The sequence below is a fragment of the Protobothrops mucrosquamatus genome, unplaced genomic scaffold, assembly GCF_001527695.2.
Source record: "Protobothrops mucrosquamatus isolate PMUCROS unplaced genomic scaffold, P.Mucros_1.0 scaffold2937, whole genome shotgun sequence".
Classification (NCBI taxonomy): domain Eukaryota; kingdom Metazoa; phylum Chordata; class Lepidosauria; order Squamata; family Viperidae; genus Protobothrops; species Protobothrops mucrosquamatus.
This window is the reverse complement of record NW_015388961.1, coordinates 25406-46979: the sequence shown is the minus strand read 5'-3', so window position 1 is coordinate 46979 and position 21574 is coordinate 25406. Positions and strand designations below refer to the sequence as shown.

The 21574-nt window shown below is 40.2% G+C and overlaps 1 protein-coding gene across 1 annotated transcript; it reads left to right on the top strand.

Moving 5' to 3' along the window:
- Window positions 1-9023: 9023 nt before the first annotated feature.
- Window positions 9024-20923, top strand: LOC114923332 (vomeronasal type-2 receptor 26-like). Its single transcript, XM_029286116.1, has 6 exons — window positions 9024-9112; window positions 10317-10608; window positions 13107-13967; window positions 17393-17611; window positions 18337-18463; window positions 20019-20923. The coding sequence occupies exons 1-6, from the start codon at window positions 9024-9026 to the stop codon at window positions 20921-20923; spliced, it is 2493 nt and encodes an 830-aa protein (XP_029141949.1).
- The last annotated feature ends 651 nt before the right edge of the window (window positions 20924-21574 follow it).

The following is a 21574-nucleotide window of genomic DNA, read 5'->3' as shown; positions in this document are numbered from 1 at the left end:
AGAAGCAACCTAGAACTAAGGAGAAATTTCCTGACAGTTAGAACAGTTAATCAGTGGAACAAGCTGTCTCCAAAAGCTGTGAATGCTCCAATGCTGGAAGTTTTTAAGAAGAGACTGGACAGCCATTTGTCTGAAATGGCATAGAGTTTCCTGCCTGAGCAGGAGGTTGGACTAGATGACCTCCAAGATCCCTTCCAACTTTTTATTTTTATTACTATTATTACTATTATTATTATGTCATGATTCTTTGTTTTAGAAAAACTGTAGCTCACTGTGATAAGCTTTCCTTAGCATGCCGAAGTCCTACTTCCAATTTCCATAATTCATTGGTGAGTTGGGAGTAACCTGTCCTAAATCCTCATGAGCTTTTCATGATTTCTGATAGACCATGGTGAACCATTTCTTTGGAAGTCATTCTGGAGATGGAAACAGGAATATGGAAAAGAATAAATGATGCATGTTTATTTCTTACACTGTCTCAAGTACTTCTCTTTTCTCTCTTAGAAGGTGCCGTTTGCCAGGTGTGGCATGAAGAGGTGCCACGCAGGAGAAAGGAGAAGAGTTCCAGAAGGCAAACAGGTTTGCTGCTACCAATGTGTCCCTTGTCCAGAAGGGACCATTTCTAACCAAACAGGTAGAGCACATTTCAAATATAGATCTTTCAGGATCGAGTAAGCCATTTAGTAGATCAAAAGTTTATTTTTTGTCACTTTGGGTAGAATTGACATGCCTCAAAATATTTATATTTTTCAGCAGAAGTCTTCAGTTAATGACTCTAAGCCATCCAGCCTCTATGGGGCATTTCTCACACTCCTCAGAAATTTAAGTTCACAATTTATGTCCCTGTTTTCACTCCTCATTGCACATCCCATAGCGTGGTTCAAACATTTTTATTATTTAGAGTGTGCTTCTTCTGTCTGTACTATTGGTCTCCTAGGGGATTGATAGACTTTTAGGAGAATGAGGAGATTTTTTTATCTATATATCTGCTAGCTCTTCCCTTCAAAACAATCTGAATGAATAAATTTGAAATACAAATTTGAGCCAAAGAACTCTCAGTGCTGTTTTGCTTCTGGTTCTTTCTTTGCTTTCTTCTTCCTGTATTCAGATACTCAGTAAATCAGTTTTGATCAAGAAAAGAGACATTTTCCTCTCTGAACACTGAATGTACAATTGTATGTCCTTCTCTCTCATTTTGTGATCTCCTCAACACACACAAACAGATAATGTAGACACACACCATATCAGTCTTTTGTGAGTTCTAGTATAAAGTGAGGAAAATTACCATGAGTAATTTCTCTTGCACTGAAAGCCACAGTAGTCATGGAAGTTCCTAATGACTAGCCTTTATTCCATTTGTCTCTGGCTAATTTATCCTCAGTTAATCATTAATAAAGAAACATGAGTTAGAGAGAAAAGAATGTGATATGTAACTTTGAATATATATTAGTATGAAGAAGACTATCGAGCGATAAATTAACATATTGTTTATGATAATTAACTGCTATCTATTATTTCTTGTTACATACATGAATGTGTGATAAATATTGAGACATTATGCTGTGTGATAAATATTGAGAATGTTGTTTGGAAAAACCCTAACCCCAACCCTAATCCTAACCCGAACCCAAATCCCAATCCCAATCCCACCTCATTCCTAACCCTATAAAAATTTATACAAAAAATCATTAATGAAGGATGATTTTCTATTTTTGATGCCCATAAAGTGCTCAATTCAATTCAGAACAAAGTTGGAAGGGACCTTGGAGGTCTCTTAGTCCAACTCCCTGCTCAATTTCAGACAAATGGTTGTCCAATCTCTTCTTAAAAACCTCCAGTAATGAAACACTCACAACTTCTGAAGGCAAGCTGTTACATTGGTTATTCTCACTGATAGGAAGTTTCTCCTTAATTCCAAGTTGCTTCTCTCCTTGATTAGTCAGGTGCCATGGAAAACAAGTTTACCCCCCCCCCCTTGTCTTTGTGGCAGCCCCTCAAATACTGGCATACTGCTGTCGTGTCACCCCTAGTCTTTTTCTCTAGACTAGCCATACCCAAATCCTGCAACGGTTCTTCATATGTTTTAGTCTCCAGCCTTTAATCATCTTAGTTGCTCTTCTTTGCACTTTTTCCAAACTCTCAGCATCTTGTTTGTAATGTAGTGACCAAAACTGGCTGCAATATTCCAGGTGTCATCTTACTAGGTTTTATAAAGCGATACTAATACTTCACATGATTTTGATTCTATGCCTCTGTTTATACAACCAAGCATTGTAGATGGTAGGTAGGTAGGTAGGTAGGTAGGTAGGTAGGTAGGTAGGTAGGTAGATAGATAGATAGATAGATAGATAGATAGATAGATAGATAGATAGATAGATAGATAGATAGATAGATAGATAGATAGATAGATAGATAGATAACCTTTATTGTCATTTTTTACTGTGGGCACATTGGCACATATTAAAAATGAATTTGTTGCTTGCTCTCAAAAGTGTACACATACATAACACACATTTAAACATGCTATATACAACATATGTATAAACATAATAATAATAATAATAATAATAATAATAATAATAATAATAATAATAATAATAATAATAATAATAATAATAATAATAATAATAAAGCTGGAAGGGACCTTGGAGGTCATTGAGTCCAACTCCCTGCTTGAATACATAGCAGAAAGAGGAAGCTTTAGAATTCACAAGGTTAATACTGTATGGAACAAAACTGTGACTGAATCTGGATGTTCTGCCTCGGATACCACAAAGCCTCCTCCCAGAAGATAACAAGGAAAACAATTCATGAAAAGGATGTGTAGTGTCCCAGACAATCTTGCAGACCCTGTTCAATCAGTGCTTATATGCTATGTCTTAGATGGGAGGGAAATGCCAATAATCGTTTCTGCCATCCTCACCGCTCTCTGCACTGCCTTCCTGCCTGAAGCAGTGATGCTTCCAAACCAGGCTGTGGTATTAGTGGTATTCTATTAGTGCTCAGTGTGACACTCATATTTCCCTTGAAGGAGGGATAGTACAGGAGGGATAGTGCTCATGGCAGTTGCTTCTGAAATCCTTAGGCAAAGACTAAGAACTTTCATTTTATCTTGATTTCAGACACAGCTTGCTGTGACCCCTGCCCAGAAGACCACTATCCTAACAAGGACAAGGACCACTGCATTGCCAAGAAGATCCACTTTCTTTCCTATCAAGAGACTCTGGGATGCACTTTAGCTTTCCTTGCTCTTTCTCTTTCTGCCATCACATCTGTGGTCCTGATAATTTTTTTAAAGTATCATGACACACCAATTGTCAAGGCCAACAACCAAGATCTCACCTACATCCTCCTGGTCTCCCTCCTGTTCTGCTTTCTCTGTTCCTTCCTCTTCATTGGTCGACCTGGGAAGTTCACCTGTCTCTTCCAACAAACTACCTTTGCCATTCTCTTTTCCCTTGCTGTTTCATCTGTCTTGACAAAAACCATCATGGTGGTTCTGGCCTTCATGGCCACCAAGCCAGGGAACAAGACAAGGAAATTCTTAGGAAAACCACTGACCAACTCTATTGTCTTAGCCTGTCCCCTAGTCCAAGCACTTCTTTGTGCCACTTGGCTGGTTAGCTCACCCCCATTTCCCAACATGGATTTCCACACCTTGGTAGAAGAGACCATTTTAGAATGCAAGGAAGGCTCAGCTTCAATGTTTTATGCTGTCCTTGCCTACCTTGGTTTCCTGGCTTTTATGAGTTTCACAGTGGCCTTTCTGGCCAGGAAATTGCCTGACAGCTTTAACGAAGCCAAGTTCATTACTTTTAGCATGCTGGTCTTCTGTAGTGTTTGGATCACCTTCCTCCCCACCTACCTGAGCACCAAAGGGAAATCCATGGTGGCTGTGGAGATCTTCTCCATCTTGGTCTCTGGGGCTGGTCTCTTGGCTTGTATCTTTTCCCCAAAATGCTACATTATCCTACTGAGGCCCAATCTGAATTGTAGAGAGAATATAATGAGGCACAAGAACCTCTGACCTATACAGAAACTGGAAACTTTAGTTGTGAGTTTAGTACATTATTGTATTTGATCTGATTTCTTAAACGTAGAGAAGTGAGCTATGGCTTTTTCCTTTTAATATTTGGAAATCAAGTGATGTGACTAATCACAAAATATCTGTTAATCAGCAATAATCACCACTTTTTCATTTTTCATTAATGTCAGTTATCCCCAGTGAGCCCCCATGATCAACCTGAAAATATACTTTGATATCAAAGATGTGGAAATATCTTTCCAGTTGAACGTTTTCCAAGTTTATTTTAATCAAAATGGTCTTAATAAGGTTTTGGGCTGAGTTCACTATCAGTGTTTTTAACTATGTTTGTAGAGTTGTGTCATCAGCATAACAAAAATTATTACTGTTGTTTCTTTCAGTCTTTACTCTGATTTTTGATTCTTCAAGTTGCAGCTTCCTCGTGATTACTTTGACATACAGGTTTATCTTACATAATCACTTCAACATAAAATAAGAAAGTATAATGAATACAACCTTGCCACATTCCTTTCTCTACCTTAAATGAAATGTGGTGTTTGCACAATGGCTTCCTGATTTCTGTACAGAATTGCATGAACTTGAGCAAATGTGTTAGCACTTTCAGTCCTTCTGGGGCTCTGGACAGCTTGTCATGATCATTACATTACAAATTGCCACATTACAAAAAAGATGTTGAAATTTGGAAAAGGGACAAAGAACAACTAAGATTATTAAACACTAGAGACTAAAACATATGAAGAATGCTTGTAGGATTTGGGTATGGCTAGTCTAGAGAAAAGAAAGACTAAGGGTGACATGATAGCAGTATTCCAGTATTTGAGGGGCTACCAGAAAGATGAGGGGGTAAACTTGTTTTCCAAAGCACCTGAAGACAAGACAAGAAACAATGGATGGAAACTAATCAAGGAGAGAAGCAACCTGGAATTAAGGAGAAACTTCTTAACAGTGACAACAATTAACCAGTGGAACTGCTTGCCTTCAGAAGTTGTGAGTGCTTCATCAATGGAGGCTTTTAAGATAAGATTGGACAGACACTTATTTGAAATGGTATAGGGTCTCCCCTTAAGCAGGGGGTTGAACTATAAGACCTCCAAGGTCCCTTCCAGCTTTATTCTGATTGATTGATCAACACAATTGAAGGCTTTCCTGTAGTTAATAAAGCAGATGTGGCTATTCTTTTGATATTCTTGAGATTTTTCCATGAACTAGCATAGATTTGCAATATGCTCATGGGTGCTCATTTGCTGTTCATACTCTGTGCATTGGTGTATAGACATTTGAGTCCTTTACGACTAACCCTGTGTTTGCTTTCTACATAACCTGCATAGTGCCTGAGTTCCCCTATTTTCTTACAACCTGATTGATTAGTGCACTTTGTGTGGCACTCGCTATTATAAGCTTGATTTTGCTTGAGAGCAATGTTGATATTCTTTTCCACACACACATCTATGTTACATGCACTGATAACACTATAAATTTTAGATTGCCGGGGACAGGGATGTTCTGTATCAAATAACTCACTGTCCCCGTTGTTTAAATATTTCTCCAGAAAATCTGTGAATTTATTGACAAGTAACTCAGTCCCTTTCATCTCTTTTATACACTTTTTCATTGGACCAACTGGAGACATTATGACTAATATAACCAAAGCCTTCCCCTTCCCCTTCAAGTAGCACCTAGAAGACACTTGATCTTTTCTTTAAAGACATTTCATTTCTCATCCAAGAAGCTACTTCGGCTCTGACTGGATGGTGGGGAACAGAAGGATTTATATTCCTTGCAGATAGCTAGTCATTCGTATTCTTTTAGAGAGTCGTTGAGGCCATGTGGAGGTTTATCTGTGTCCTCAGGGTCAGCTGAGTTGTGCAAATGGGTGTGGAGCCTTCATGGAATTGCTGAAAGGATTGTGTTGTGTTTGAATCTTTTGACTTGAGCATATCCATTTCTGGTATGGCCCTTCATGTAGCCCTCTTCTGTTCACACCATTGGTCACAGAAAACTTGGTTGTCTTTCCTTGCTGTTCTTTTAAAACAGCCCAGCCAAAGAACCGCCAAGACCACCCCCACCAACACTGACAGGGCAAACTACTAGAATATAAATTGAGACCAAACCCCACTCCTGACTAGCAATGACAATGTTACTTAATTTGTGTAATAAAACATCTGCAAGAAATCAGGGAGCACCAAGGGCCCTGCGTACTTCATTAATAAATAATATCATGTGGACTGAATATTAAGAACTTTTCTCCCATCAAATGCACAGGTATAGTATAGGGGGTACCTTGCTCAATAGTAGCAACTGTGAGAGGGACCTCGGAGTCCTAGTGGACAATCACTTAAATATGAACCAGAAGTGTGCTGCAGCTGCTAAAAAGGCCAACACAGTGCTAGGCTGCATTAACAGAGGGATAGAATCAAGATCACGTGAAGTGTTAATACCACTTTACAAGGCCTTGGAAAGGCCACACTTAAAATACTGCATCCAGTTTTGGTCACCACGATATAAAAAAGATGTTGAGATTCTAGAAAGAGTACAGAGAAGAGCAACAAAGATGATTAGGGGACTGGAGGCTAAAACATATAAGGAACGGTGGCTGGAATTGGGTATGTCTAGTTTAATGAAGAGAAGGACAAGGGGGGACATGATAGCAGCGTTCCAATATCTCAGGGGCTGCCACAAAGAAGAGGGAGTCAAGCTGTTCTCCAAGGCGCCTGAAGGCAGGACAAGAAGCAACGGATGGAAACTAATCAAGGAGAGAAGCAACCTAGAACTAAGGAGAAACTTCCTGACAGTTAGAACAATTAACCAGTGGAACAACCTGCCCCCAGAAGTGGTGAATGCTCCAACACTGGAAGTTTTTAAGAAGAAACTGGACAGCCATTTGTCTGAAATGGTATAGGGGTTTCTGCCTGAGCAGGGGGTTGGACTAGATGACCTCCAAAGTCCCTTCCAACTTTTATTATTATTATTATTATTATTATTATTATTATTATTATTATTATTATTATTATTATTATTATTATTATTATTATTATTATCATCATCATCATCATCATCATCATCATCATCATCATCATCATCATCATCATCATCATCATCATCTCTGCTATTATTTATCCTGTCAGATTATTATGAGGATAGATGGATGTATTACTGGAATCATTAGAAAACTGGTCATTCTTGGCTTAGAAGAAGGAAGACAACATTGTATGATATATGTTTCATGAACTTTCAAGAATACTTAGCATTAGGGAGAGACCCAACCCTGAAACCTCCCCACAGAGCAGTGCCCTCAGGTCCAACTTCTCATCTCCCACCACCCCAGAATGAAAGTACAGTGCAGAGCAGGGTCTCCAATCCTAGGTAGCCCAGTAAGATAAATTCTTGATGGCAAGAACTCTTTATGGCTAAGGAGAGGGTGATGTAAAACTGGACATTATTATTTCTTAGGACAAGATTTGGTCTGGTATGGTGATGATTGTCACTCAAGAAAAGTTAACCCCTCCTGGTTCAAAGGGCGGGGACTGAAGAATGGTGTATAACAGAATGGTGCTCTGGATTCTGTCCCTAGAAAATCCTCCATCGGTCAAAGTGATTGGTTTTGAAATAACTAATTTAAAATATTGGTGACCTACTCAAATAAGAAGGAGATTGGGCGGACTACAGCTAAGCCATAAAGGAAAGAAGAAAGTGTGTGATTATTAAAAAACATCTAGGTACATCATAGCTGAAACACATTTTCATTGACCAGTTGGGGGAACACCACTTAGATAGAGGCCATGTGAAGCAGTTCAAGGAAGTTTCAGAGAATTTCTAAAACTGGAAGAGTTTGGTGGCGACAGCAAAAACAATCAATCTCAAAGAGATCTCAGAGGTTTAAAACAGTTTGCTCCAATGATATCCTACATTCAGGGGATCGAACTACTAGTAGGTGACCTCCAACTTCTCTTCCAACTCTAAAGTTGCATCACTCTCCAATTACAGTTGCCCAATTCACAGTCAGAGATACACAATTGTGGCTTCAGAAATAGGGTTTTTTTTTCCTCTTGTCAAAATGCCATGGACTCCAAAGTTATGGGGATAATGTGGACATTTCTCTCTCTCAGGATTCAGAAAACACTAGTAATTCTTACATCATCTCAGTAGATTTCCAGATATGAACCCTTCCTGACCATAAAGAGGTTTGTGTCTTGTCAAAACATGTTTACTTAGCATGCTCTGAATAATATAGCTGGGTCCCTTTAGAGTTGGAGCTTAGATGAATGCTTATCCTGAAGATTTAAAGTGTCACATGATTCCTCTGAAATCACCAGAGCATCACTTTTCCTGCAACATTCTCTGTTTGATCTAGAAGAAGGTCTCTTTCTGTGGCCAATGATTTGGGTTTTAGTCTTGCTATGGACCTTGCCTGCAGCTGTCCAGATGGACTTGAGACCAAACTGCTTCTGGAGGAGACCTTTCCAAGAACAGAAAGACTTTTACAGACCTGGAGATCTCATCATCGGTGGAAATCTACCTCTCTCCCTTATTATAGTTCTACAGCTCCTACATGAGCCACCTGATGATTGGGATGTCCTTTCTCAGTGAGTGTTTCCTTGATTGTCTTTTTTCTCAGGGCAATGTGAAAAGGGTAGTCTTGAAGATTTAAATCCCACCCAGCATTCCTTATTAAGACATATTAATTCTATTTGATGAATCAATCTCCCTTCTAATTCCCTTCTCAAGCCCTCTGACTCTTCAGTGGTGAAGAACAGCTTATTACACTGAATAAAGAGTCAGCCTTTCCTTCATGTCCCTGAAGGCAACGTACACTTTGCAGAGAAAACAATTTGGGCTGAACATGGGGAGAAATAATGCTAGAGTCCTCTGGCTTATAACTAGACTAAATGTTCCCATCTCATTACTCTGATGACTTGTAATACCATGTTTCATGATTTTATTTCATTCTACATAGTAGAGGTGTTTCTTTTGTCCCATCATGTCTGGCTTCCCACTACTCTCCTATCAATACCTGGAGACTTCTACATCAGTGGAACGACCTTCTTTAAGACTCTCCAGGAGAGCTCAGTAAGACGACATCTAGAATACTGCAACCAGTTTTGGTCACCATAGTATAAAAAAGATGTTGAGACTCTAGAAAAAGTGCAGAGAAGAGCAATAAAGATGATTAGGGGACTGGAGGCTAAAACATATGGTTACAGGAAGAAGGACCAGGGGAGACACTCCAGTTCATATTTAAAGATACTGAAAGGACACTTTCTAACTAAGGGCCATCCACATGTATCAGCTTAATCATTTCTAGCCATCAAAAATCAACCTGGTCAGACTTTCAGTTTGATTCAGTTTAATCTAATTTATTGGATATATAAATCCAACACATTCAAAAGGACTCTGATAACGTATTAGGTGAAGGGGACCAGATTGGGAAAAATGTTTGAGAATATAAGGCAGAAATTGGCAGCCTATAAAATTACCATGACTGGGTATAATAAAGGACATAGTTTTATCAAGATAATGAGCCATTTTCCTTAACAGGATGAAAGGTTCATCTTGAAAAAAGTCAGTACTGACTTGAACTGAGTTTATGCTGTAAATTATAACTTGCACATTGATGTGATGCTGAGACAGGGAAAGGAGCGTTTGTCATACACTGTTGGCTATAGTAACAGTATCAATATTGATTGACAGTAACCCTGTTTCTGAGAGCAGTAAAATCACCTGTCGACTGCTATCTCAGGCTTGCTTGTACTTCACTGATATGCAGTGACAGTCTACCATGAGCTATGGGAAAGGGGAACAAAGGGCAGAGTGCTTTGGAAACTGAAAGTAGATGCTCTGCCATCTTGAGAAGCTGCTTCAAGGTCACCCAGCTGGAAGAAGGAGGGAGCAACATACCAGAGCATGCTTGAACTGACCGTTAGGAAAAGAGCTTGCAAGATTTTAATTGGTTACCTTGGGGTGGGAAATGAAAGACAGTTAAGAAGGGGAAAGGGGGAGAATGTATAATGTAGGGATTTGGGCATGTGAACCTCAGTTCTGGCTATGCATTACTGCAATACACTTAACCTCTAATAAAAATATACCTTTCTCAGCAAATGGAGTCAAGGATTGTTTCCTACAGAGGTTTAAGTTTCTGGCAGGTCTCACACAACTAATTTGTATTGATCTGTTTTATGATTAATTCTTAGAATTCTGATAATGCTTTCTTAATCAGATAAACATCTCCCTCCTGCTCCTGCCTAATATTTATCCTTTAACACTTGCAACAAAGTCCTGTTCCCAAGAACTACCAACATGTCCTGGCCTTGGCATTTTCCATCCAGGAGATCAACAAAGACCCTTGGCTTCTCCCCAACATCACTCTGGGCTTCCGCATCTATGAAGAGAACCAGCATGCAAGCATGGCCCAAGATGTCAGCCTGTCTCTGCTCTCCAGTCGTGGAAAAGTGTTACCTAACTATAAGTGTGACACACAGGACAGCCTTCTCTCTGTCCTTGGGGGTCTCAACTCTAGAATCTCATACCAGATGGCAACCGTGTTTGGCAAGTTCAAGATTTCTCAGGTACATGGACAGTCAACATGATGAAAGGGGAAATGCAGATGTAAGGCAGTAAGTTCTGCCTTGTGTGGTTACTGCCAACAACTTGCAGAGCCAATTCTGTGACCTGTAGAAAACATCTCATGAAGGTGCAAGGTTGTGGGGATGGGCAAGGCTTTTTTTGACATAGAACGCACCGGAACAGAGTTCCGGCACCTTTTTTTTGATGGATTTTCCAGAGTTGCGTTCTTTTCCTATTGTTTTCCTTCCTATCCTCGTTTGTTTTTGAAAATGCCCCACTAGTGGTACAATGCAAGTGGGGTCCATTCTGGCGCTGTCTGCCTCCTCTAGGAGGAGACATGAGGCACCGGAGCACCACAGCCAGAGTGTGGCTTGATTGGCTGGGTCGGACCATGTGGTGTGGAAGCTGATGGTGGTGGTGGGAGACACATAAACATGGAGGCCATGTTTCACAAGAGAGTGAGTCAGCCTTTTGCCTTCTCTTACAGAAGGTGGTGTGTGTGTGAGGTTAAAAAGAGGTGAAGCAAGAGAAAAGAAAGGCGGCTGGCGTGGAAGCTTGCCCTACAGTGAAACTTTGCTGTTTCAGTTCCTTGGGTAGTTCAAAGGCTGGGATGTCTACGAAAATCTCCTTTTAGTCTTTTATACTTTATATTCAAACTGCAGAGAGGAAGAATAAGAATAAAGCCAATGTCTTGTGATTTGGAGGTATTATTATTATTATTAATAATAATAAATATATATTAATTATGTAGACCTACAATATGAGGTTTAATCAGATCTATTTATTAAATTGGGTTTAACTTAAAGGTAAATTAAAAGTAATCTGTTCACTGACAAAGTTTCAACTTTAATTTGTTTCAAGTCAATATCCATATTAAACTCCAAATGTAAATTTTTCCACCTTGTTTGACAACTTCTTAAAAATAATTCAATCTTTTACAAGCAACCAAATTTTTGCTTTATTGGGCCAATTTCACTTTACATAGAAAGCTGACATTTCCACTCATTAAAATAAATGGGTATGCCAATGGTAAATGTCCCAAAAGATTAATAAAATGCCTTTTTGTAATTTAAAGCCACACAGTGCATGGTAACATTAATAGTATTAATTTACCTTGAACAAAATCCTAGTTTTTTAGATACACTAAAAAACTGAAGTTTTTTTTTCCAACTACAAAGGTAAACCTTGTAGGATAGGCAAGGCGGGTTGTATAACGTGTATGATGTCCGGCACCTTTATATATATATAAATACAGGAAGTTTTTCAGACAGACTGGTCTGATTGATTACACCTTGACATTTTAACTGCTATACTGCAGTTTTACTTTTTACAATATCTTTTGCCTTGCAGCCCCCCAACTAGGGGCGTTAAGCAGGCTCAAGTCGCAACTGCGAAACATTTAAATCCAAATTTCTTTTTCTGACAAAGAGTTAAAGAATTAAATTGGGAGACTAAGATGGCCATTTCGAGCTCGTTCTGCTCTCTTCAGTTAGCCACACCCTTTATAGGATTCGAACCTGGGCAGTTTACATATTAGGCAAGGTGTAATCAATCAGACTGGTCAAATACAAATGTCAAGGTGTAATCAATCAGACCGGTCTGTCTGAAAAACTTCCTGTATATACTCCCTTGACTCGGCTGGCAAAGAGGGGAGGAAAGCCTGTGGCTTGGTGGTTAAATCACTGCCTAGTATGTAAACTGCCCGGGTTTGAATCCCATAAAAGGTGTGGCTAACTGAAGAGAGCAGAACGAGCTCGAAATGGCCATCTTAGTCTCCCAATTTAATTATTTAACTCTTTGTCAGAAAAAGAAATTTGGATATATATATATATGGTTAATAATATCCGTAAAAACATGATTCCTGGGTATATCCATGTCAAAATGATAAAACAATCACGATCACCAGGAAAATTCAAAGTAGAAAAAGATTTTAATAAATACCGAGCTTTCGTCGGAGGCTTCCGACATCGTCAGGGTTTAAGGCCAGACTACGGGAGTGACTTATATAGCATTGGATAATGCCAGCATCCGGCTTCTGGACCTCGTCATCGGGCCCAGCTGACTGGGATATGTTACAAATGTGTCTTTAACATCAGTGTTAAACCCATTCTTCTTCCTCTTTTTCCTATATACAGTATCACCCATCCCCTCGTTACTTTTTCCAACAGTTCTTGGATCACCTTGGATCTCCTCCCCCCCTTTTTGGATGGTCACTATCTCCGTATTCCCCTTTCCCTCCTCCACAACACTCTCTTCCTTGAGGGCTCTCCTGTGTTGTACGTCCGTTTTTCTCTTTCCTCCCCCTCCTCCACCGTGCGTCTTGCTCCGACTACAATCAGCTCTTGTTACTCTGCTTTATATATATGTAAAGCACTGGGGATAGGGATCTAGAACAGGATATCCTGCTAATCTAGATGATCTGAAATTAGTAACAAAAAATACAGGTACCATTTTCCTTGCTTAACCTCTTCCTTTTCCTCCATCTCCACCTTCCCTTCAGCTAGGTTATCGCTGCTCAGACCCTGTTTTGAGCAATAAGAGCCAGTTCGCCACCTTCTATCAGATCGATCCTCAGTATCACCTCCAGAATGCAGCCATTGTCCAGCTCCTTCTCTATTTCCAATGGAACTGGATTGGGATTATTGTTCAGAAGTCCGAGAGCAGTGACCATTTCATCCGGATTTTTAACGCCACCCTTGCGCAGAATGACATTTGCATACAATTTGTGAAACAGATCTTGCCCCGATTCACAATGTTCCCTGAATTGCACAGCGATGAGATACGTTTGCTTCTGACCATTTTGAACAGTGATGCTCAGGTTGTGATTATCTCAGGGGATTCTAATGCACTACACAGACTTATAGTGTCCCTCTCCTTTTATGAAGAAGGGAACCAGGCTACAACTGAGAAGGTTTGGATCCTCACTACCCAATGGGAATTTTCAGCTATTGGCTATCACTACGAGTGGGGGAAACTGAAGTGTCTCCATGGTGCTTTGTCTTTGACAGTCCATACAAATCCTGTGCCTGGATTCAAGAATTATCTCTGGTCTTTGAATCCATATGAACCCCTCGGAGACATCTTTCTTCCTGAGTGGTGGGAAGTTGTATTTGAATGTCAGGTTTTGAAGGCAGGTCTAGCCTCACCTGATGGCCGAAGGGTTTGCACAGGGGAGGAGAAACTAGACACCCTCCCAGCCTCCGTCTTTGATGAAAAGATGACTGGTTTCAGTTACAGCATCTACAATGCTGCCTATTCTGTGGCACATGCATTACATGCTGTGTATACTTTGGAATCACAACGGGCATTGAAAAGGGACAGAAAGAAGCCACACCTTCAACTCTCTGTGAAGCCCTGGCAGGTAACTCTTCAAATCTTCAGATCCTGACAGTTAGAACAATTAACCAGTGGAACAACCTGCCTCCAGAATTGGTGAATGCTCCAACACTGGAAGTTTTTAAGAAGAAACTGGACAGCCATTTGTCCGAAATGGTCTAGGGTTTCCTGCCTGAGCAGGGGGTTGGACCAGATGACCTCCAAGGTCCCTTCCAACTTTTTTATTATTATTATTATTATTATTATTATTATTATTATTATTATTATTATTATTATTATTATTATTATTATTATTATTATTATTATTATTATTATTATTATTATTATTATTTTCAGATCTTCCTTTCTAGCCAAATAATCCTTCCTACTCTTGCCTACATCCATTTTGCACTGTTTTAGGATTTATAAACTTTTGCCTGTGATCTCCACTGTTTTGCCTTTTCTCTAACTACTTTCATCCCCTTTTATTTAAATTTTGTATCATGAAATTTACAAAAAAAAATTGTCAACAGAAGTTTCATAAGAGAAACAAGGAAATAAAGTATGAGAAACAAAATATATAGTGCAAAATTTATTTATTTAAATTTGCTTGCTGCAGGGCAAAAGTGAAATAAAAGCCTCATTTGAATGTGGGAGGAAAAAAAATCATGTCTCATAATTAATGGGTCCTGAAAACTACTGCTATATGTTGTCATTTTTAGATATAGAAAGTTACTCCCTAACTATTATTAGTGTATATAATAGTTTGTGGGGTGGTAAGTGTTTAAGGCAAAACTAGAATTTGTTTTATTTTTTGATGGATCTCTTTCCAAAATTGTGGAGCTTCAAAGTATCCAGAAAATGGTGTGTTGAGCAGTGGGGTATTTTTTTTTTCTCCTGCCAACAAACAACTGACTTTGCTGCCAAATCTGGCTGTTTGGCAGTATGCTTCCTGGCTTTCGAATGGGAGTAACATAGAATAACCAATGATGACCATTGGATGACTAGTACTTGCCTGGAAAGAAAATCTCACAGATCGTGATTCCCAATAAATACAGCTGGGGGGTCTGGTTTTCATCTTTTCCAGTCATCGTTTTTTTTTTAGGTGCGCCAAAGTTTTAGCATCACAGAATAACAGGCTTGGAAGGGACTTTGGAGATCTTCTAATCCAACTCCCACTTAATCAGGAGACCCTTTACCATTTTAGACAAATAGCTGTCCAGTCTCTTCATAAAAGTCTCCAATGATGAAACACCCACAACTTCTGAACACAAGTTGTTCCACTGGTTTATTGTTCTCACTGTCAAAAAATTTCTCCTTAGTTCTAGGTTGCTTCTTTCCTAAGTTAGTTTCCACCCATTGCTTCTTGTCTTGCCTTCTGGTCCTTTGGGGAAAAGGTTGAAGCCCTCTTCTTTGTGGCAGCCCCTCAAATATTGGAAAACTGCTTTCATGTCTCCCATAGTCTTTTTCATTAAACGTGACATACCCAGTTCCTGCAACCTTCTTCATATGTTTTAGCCTCCAGTCCTCTAATCATCTTTGTTGCTCTTCGCTACACTCTTTCTAGAGTCTCAACATCTTTTTCATATCATGGTGACCAAAACTGGATGCAGTATTCAGTATAAGTGTGGCTTTAGCAAGGAATTATAAAATGGCATTAACACTTCATGTGATTTTAATTCTGTCCCTCTGTTAATGCAGCCTAGGACTGCATTAGCTTTTTTTTGGCAGCTGTATCACTGCTGGCTCATATTTAAGTGAAATATTTTTTCTTGTGTTTTATATGTGTAGATGTAGTTGATTGGTCAGGCAGTTACAAATCTATCTGGTGGTGTTGCTTATCTATCCCATATTTTTCTAATTTAACAAGAAGTAGATTGTAATCTGTCAAATGCCTTACTGAAATCCAAGTATATTATGTTCACAGCATTTTTCTGGTCCACTAATTTAGTCACGTTGTCAAAGAGATAATGTTTGGCATGATCTGTTTTTGACAAACTCATTGGCTTCTGGTTATACAGTACATTTGCTTGCTTCTAGATATTCACAGATCTATTGCTTGATCATCTTTTCCAGGATCTTCCCAGGTATTGATGTCAGACTGATTCGTCTGTAGTTTCTTGGATCAGGTTTTTTTTCATTTTTTGAAGATGGGAACCACAACAGCTCTTTTCCAGTCCTCTGGTTGTTTTAGTGCTCCAAGATATTTGAAAGATATGGTTCAATCGTTCTGAGATCATATCTGCCAGTCCTTCAGAATTCTGGAATGTAATCTAACAGATCCTAGTGATTTGAACTCATGGTAAGAGAACACTCACACAGGTGTTCTCTTACCATTTTCTTGCCTATTTTAATTTGAATTCCTGGCTTGTCTTTTATGGTTCTGTTTTTGGTAGATTGGGCTTTTTTTTGTGAAGACAGATGCAAAGAAAAGTCTTAGTTCATTCTGAGCCTTAGCTTTCCTAAGTTTATTTTTGCAGATTTGGGCTATATGCTGGTATTCTGCCTTAGTTATGTGTCCCTCTTTCCATTTTTTATTCTTTGCTCAATTTACAGCTCATTTAGAAATCTGATGTAATGAAAATTCATATTTTACAACCAAATTATACCTAGCTCATTTCAGGACAGGCATACTTCTCTACCTCCAAACTTTCATTTGTGGGGGAAATTAATTGGCCCACTCATTCATCAAAGATTACTCCCTACCTCAAGTAACAGCAGACTTAGTATTGTGGTTCGGCAGCCGTGTGTAATAAACAAAAAAGAATAAACTGATTGCCTGTTAAAGGCCTATTGGGAAAATGCTGGTTGGTTCAACTTCTACATATAACAATTTCAAACTTGTGAATCAGAATAGAGCTGGAAGAGACCTTGGAGGTCTTCTAGTCCAACTCCCTGCTCAAGCAGGAGACCCTATATTATACCACTTCAGACAAGTGACTGTCCAGTCTCTTCTTAAAAACCTCCAGTGATGAAACACCCACAACTTCTGAAGGCAAGCTGTTCCACTGGTTACTTGTCCTCACTATTAGGAAGTCTCTCCTTAATTCCAGATTGCTTCTCTCCTTTACATTGTTTCTTGTCTTGCCTTCTGGTGCTTTGGAAAATAAGTTGACTCCTTCTTCTTTGTGGTAGCCCCTCAAATACTGGAATACTGCTATTATGTCCTCCCTAGTCCTTCTTTTCTCTAGACCAACCATACCCAATTCCTGCAACCATTCTTCATATGTTTTTGTCTCCGGGCCCTTAATCATCTTAGTTGTTCTTCTTTGCACTTTTTCCAAAATCTCAACATCTTTTTTGTAATGTGACGATCAAAACTAGATGCAGTATTCCAGGTGTGGGTTTTACTAAGGATTTATACATAGATACATACATATATACATACATACATACATTCATACATATCTCCTTACATATCTTTGTATTGATACTCTTCTTTTTGTTTCTTTGCTTGGTTTGCAATTTCAGATCCATACTTTTTTGAGAAATATCCACTTTAACAATACTGCTGCAGATGAAGTCTCTTTTGCAGATAATGAAATGAAATATGCAGGATTTGATATTCTCAACTGGGTCATCTTTGCAAATAATACGATCCTTCGACAGAAAGTTGGATGGGTTGATCTGGAAGTTCCTTCAGCTGCAGATTTTAGCATCGACCCTGATGCCATTGTGTGGGCTAACCAGGTAAGGCAGGGGTGTCAAACTCAATTTCATTAAGGGCTGCATTAGCATTACGATTGCCCTCGGGGGGGCAGGTGGCTGTGGCCAGGGTGGGTGCGGTCTACTGAGTGGGCATGGATGGAGTGGGTGTGGCCTACTGGGTGTGGCCTACATCGTTCGCATCAAGGATGCCTGTGGGGGCCTAGGCAGGAGTGGGACAGATCTGAGGGTCTCTGGCAGAAGGGGGTGGGACCGGGGCAAGCGCCAAGGCATGATCAATTTCTTCATTCCTCACGAAGGATGAGACCTCCCCAGCATGCACCCAGGGGGTGGGGCCAACACAGCAGAGGCTGGTTCCTCGCTGTTTCCAGACGGCCTTGTGGAGCTAAGACTGAATGCGTTTCAGCATAGATGTCCACCACAAAATTGTACATTGGCTCCTGGCTGGCCTGGGCCAGGGCCAAGGCAGCGGGGGCCATTCCCTCACTGTTTCCAGGATGGCTTCGCGGGCCACATGAAACCATTTCGCGGGCCGCATCCGGCCCCCAGGCCTTGTGTTTGACATGTCTGAGGTAAGGAGTAGATGCTTCTTCCAGGATTAAGGAAAGCTGATAGAACAGGCTGTTGTGCTGAAAATTCTAATCAGAATTTGGAGGAAGGAAGAAGAGGGCCTCCTTTTATGCAGACTCTGAAGTCAAGCTGAACATTTCTAACTTCTCCATTTAAAGCTAAACTCACTCTCCTTTCAGACAAAGCCTTTCTCCCGTTGTGTGAAGCACTGCCTTCCAGGACAAACCAGAAAAGTTGCAGAAGGGAAGCCCACTTGTTGCTACGGATGTATTTCTTGCCCAGAAGGGACGATTTCTAATCAAACAGGCAAGTTGCTCAAGGACACCCTCAAGCAGGAATGAGGAGATATAGGAGAAAAAGAGAATATGAGTTAGCAGATCAGTTGAGAAACCAACACGAGTTAGTCCATCTTCCTAATGCAGCCTGCATTGATGACAATGTTGCAGCTCTAAAACAAAGTAAGATGAAATGGATTCTATCTTGGCAGACATCATGTTCGTCCTGAATGAAGAACTCAATGAATGAATGAATGAACCAGCAGCCACATTTAACCCTACAGTATAGTCAAATAATAATAATAATAATAATAATAATAATAATAATAATAATNATGATGATGATGATGATGATGATGATAAAGTTGGAAGGGACCTTGGAGGTCATCTAGTCCAACCCCCTGCTCAGGCAGGAAACCCTATACCATTTCGGACAAATGGCTGTCCAGTTTCTTCTTAAAAACTTCCAGTGTTGGAGCATTCACCAATTCTGGAGGCCGGCTGTTCCACTGGTTAATTGTTCTAACTGTCAGGAAATTTCTCCTTAGTTCTAGGTTGCTTCTCTCCTTGCTTATTTTCCACCCGTTGCTTCTTGTCCTGGCTTCAGGTGCTTTGGAAAATAGCTTGACTCCCTCTTCTTTGTGGCAGCCCCTGAGATATTGGAACACTGCTGTCATGTTTCCCCTCTTCCTTCTCTTCATTAAACTAGACATACCCAATTCCAGCAACCGTTCCTTATATGTTTTAGCCTCCAGTCCCCTAATCATCTTTGTTGCTCTTCTCTGCACTCTTTCTAGAGTCTCAACATCTTTTTTACATTGTGGTGACCAAAACTGGATGGAGTATTCCAAGTGTGGCCTTACCAAGGCATTGTAAATCTTACCTCTACCAGTCAGAAAGATTGCATTGCTTTTCTGCATGTTCTTCCTTTCCAGGTTTATCTTCTAAGAAAAAAATAAACATGACCATTTTCCATAAAGGGAAGAGATGGGAAAGTTACAAACAGCTTATGATAATTCCAGGGTTTTGCACAGTAGGGTTTGGAAAGTATTCATAATGACATTGTTCAAGCTTAATCAATCTACTGAAACATAGTTTGGAATGGTGAGGTTTACTTTGAATCCAGAATAGCTCCCTTGGCTCTGATCAAGGCCATTTTCTTCCAGTGTTATATTTAAAGGTACACATCCAGATGTCTCTACCTAAAACACAGGCAGAAGAAACACATCCTTCATTCAACATTGCTCTCCTCTGCTGCCACTGCTATGCAAACGCATGTGTGGAAAAATACACTTGGCAATTTCTCTCACACTGAAAGCCTCAGTATTCATGGAAGTTGCCAATGACTGGTCTTTCTTTCCAGGGCAAACTGACCAGGCCAACTGGAGCTGAACAGAACCTTGTCTCTGGCTAACTTATTCTCAGGGTCATCATCAATGAAGGATTTTCTTTCTTCGATGTCCATAACATGCTCAGTGGGACAGTCAAAGTACTCTTGAGGGAGGGATAATGCTTATGGCAAAAGCTCCCGAAATCCTTAGACAAAGTCTAAGAACTTTCATCTTATCACTTTATCTTGGTTTCAGATGCAGCTCACTGTGACCCCTGCCCAGAAGACCAATATCCTAACAAAGTTAAGGACCACTGCATTGCCAAGAAGATCCACTTTCTTTCCTATCAGGACACTCTGGGATATGTTTTAAGTTCTCTCACACTTACTCTTTCAATGATCACCTTGGGAGTTCTGGCAATTTTCCTTAAGCACCGTGACACACCAATTGTCAAGGCCAACAACCGAGATCTCACCTACATCCTCCTGGTCTCCCTCCTGCTCTGCTTCCTCTGCTCCTTCCTCTTCATTGGTCGACCCAGGAAGCTTACCTGTCTCTTCCGACAAACTACCTTTGCCATTCTCTTTTCCCTTGCAATTTCCTCTGTCCTGGCAAAAACTGTCATGGTGGTTCTGGCCTTCATGGCCACCAAGCCAGGGAATAAGACAAGGAAATTCTTAGGAAAACCACTGACCAACTCCATTGTTTTAGCCTGTCCCCTGGTCCAAACAGTTATTTGTGCCATCTGGCTGATAACTTCTCCCCCATTTCCCAACTTGGATTTCCACTCCTTGGTAGAAGAGATCATCTTGGAATGTAATGAAGGCTCAACTTCAGTGTTTTACACTGTCCTCACCTACTTGGGTTTTCTGGCCTTTGTCAGTTTCACAGTGGCCTTTCTGTCTAGGAAATTACCCGACAGCTTTAATGAAGCCAAATTCATTACTTTTAGCATGCTGGTCTTTTGCAGTGTTTGGATCACCTTCCTCCCCACCTATCTGAGCACCAAAGGGAAGTCCATGGTGGCTGTGGAGATCTTCTCCATCTTGACCTCTGGCGCTGGTCTCTTGGCTTGCATCTTTTTCCCCAAGTGCTACATTATCCTACTGAGGCCTCATCTCAATTGTAGAGAAAATATGATAAGAAATAAAAATCTCTAACTAATGCTACATTATTCTACTTAGGGGCGATCTGAATTGTAGACATAATACAATGAGACACAACTTCTGATTTATGCAGGGATTGGGAACTTATTTTGACTTTGAGATATTTTTGTATTTCATCTGATTTCTTAAAATGATGAAATGAGAGAGAAACTTCTCTATAAAATAATTGGAAATTAAATAATGTGACTGAACACAAAGTACTGTATCAGCAACAATCACCCTTGTATTTTTCACTTACTCCTATTGTCCTCAGTTAGGCCAATGGGGGGTATGCAGGGGAAGTTTTAAGGGCCTTAAAGCTCCTGAAAGCCCACACCTAGTGTGAGATCCTAGGAGAGTGGGTGTGTTAGGGTAGATATTTTCAGCTTCTCACCCAGAGTGAGAGTTGAGTGGAGGGTTTTGGAATTGATCTGCCCTCCCCTCAGTGGTGGGATTCAGCTAGTTTCCACCACTTAGGCAGAACCGGTAGCTAATTATTTGATGCCCAGGCCCAGAATGGACTTCTGGAAGCACCATCCACACAGATAACTGGTTGTTCACCTATTTGAACCCCACCACTGCCTCCCCTCCCAGCTGGACAGTGAGAGGGACCAGCTTAGAATTGAGGATGCTATATATGTTGGGGAGTGGAATGGAGTAGAGGAT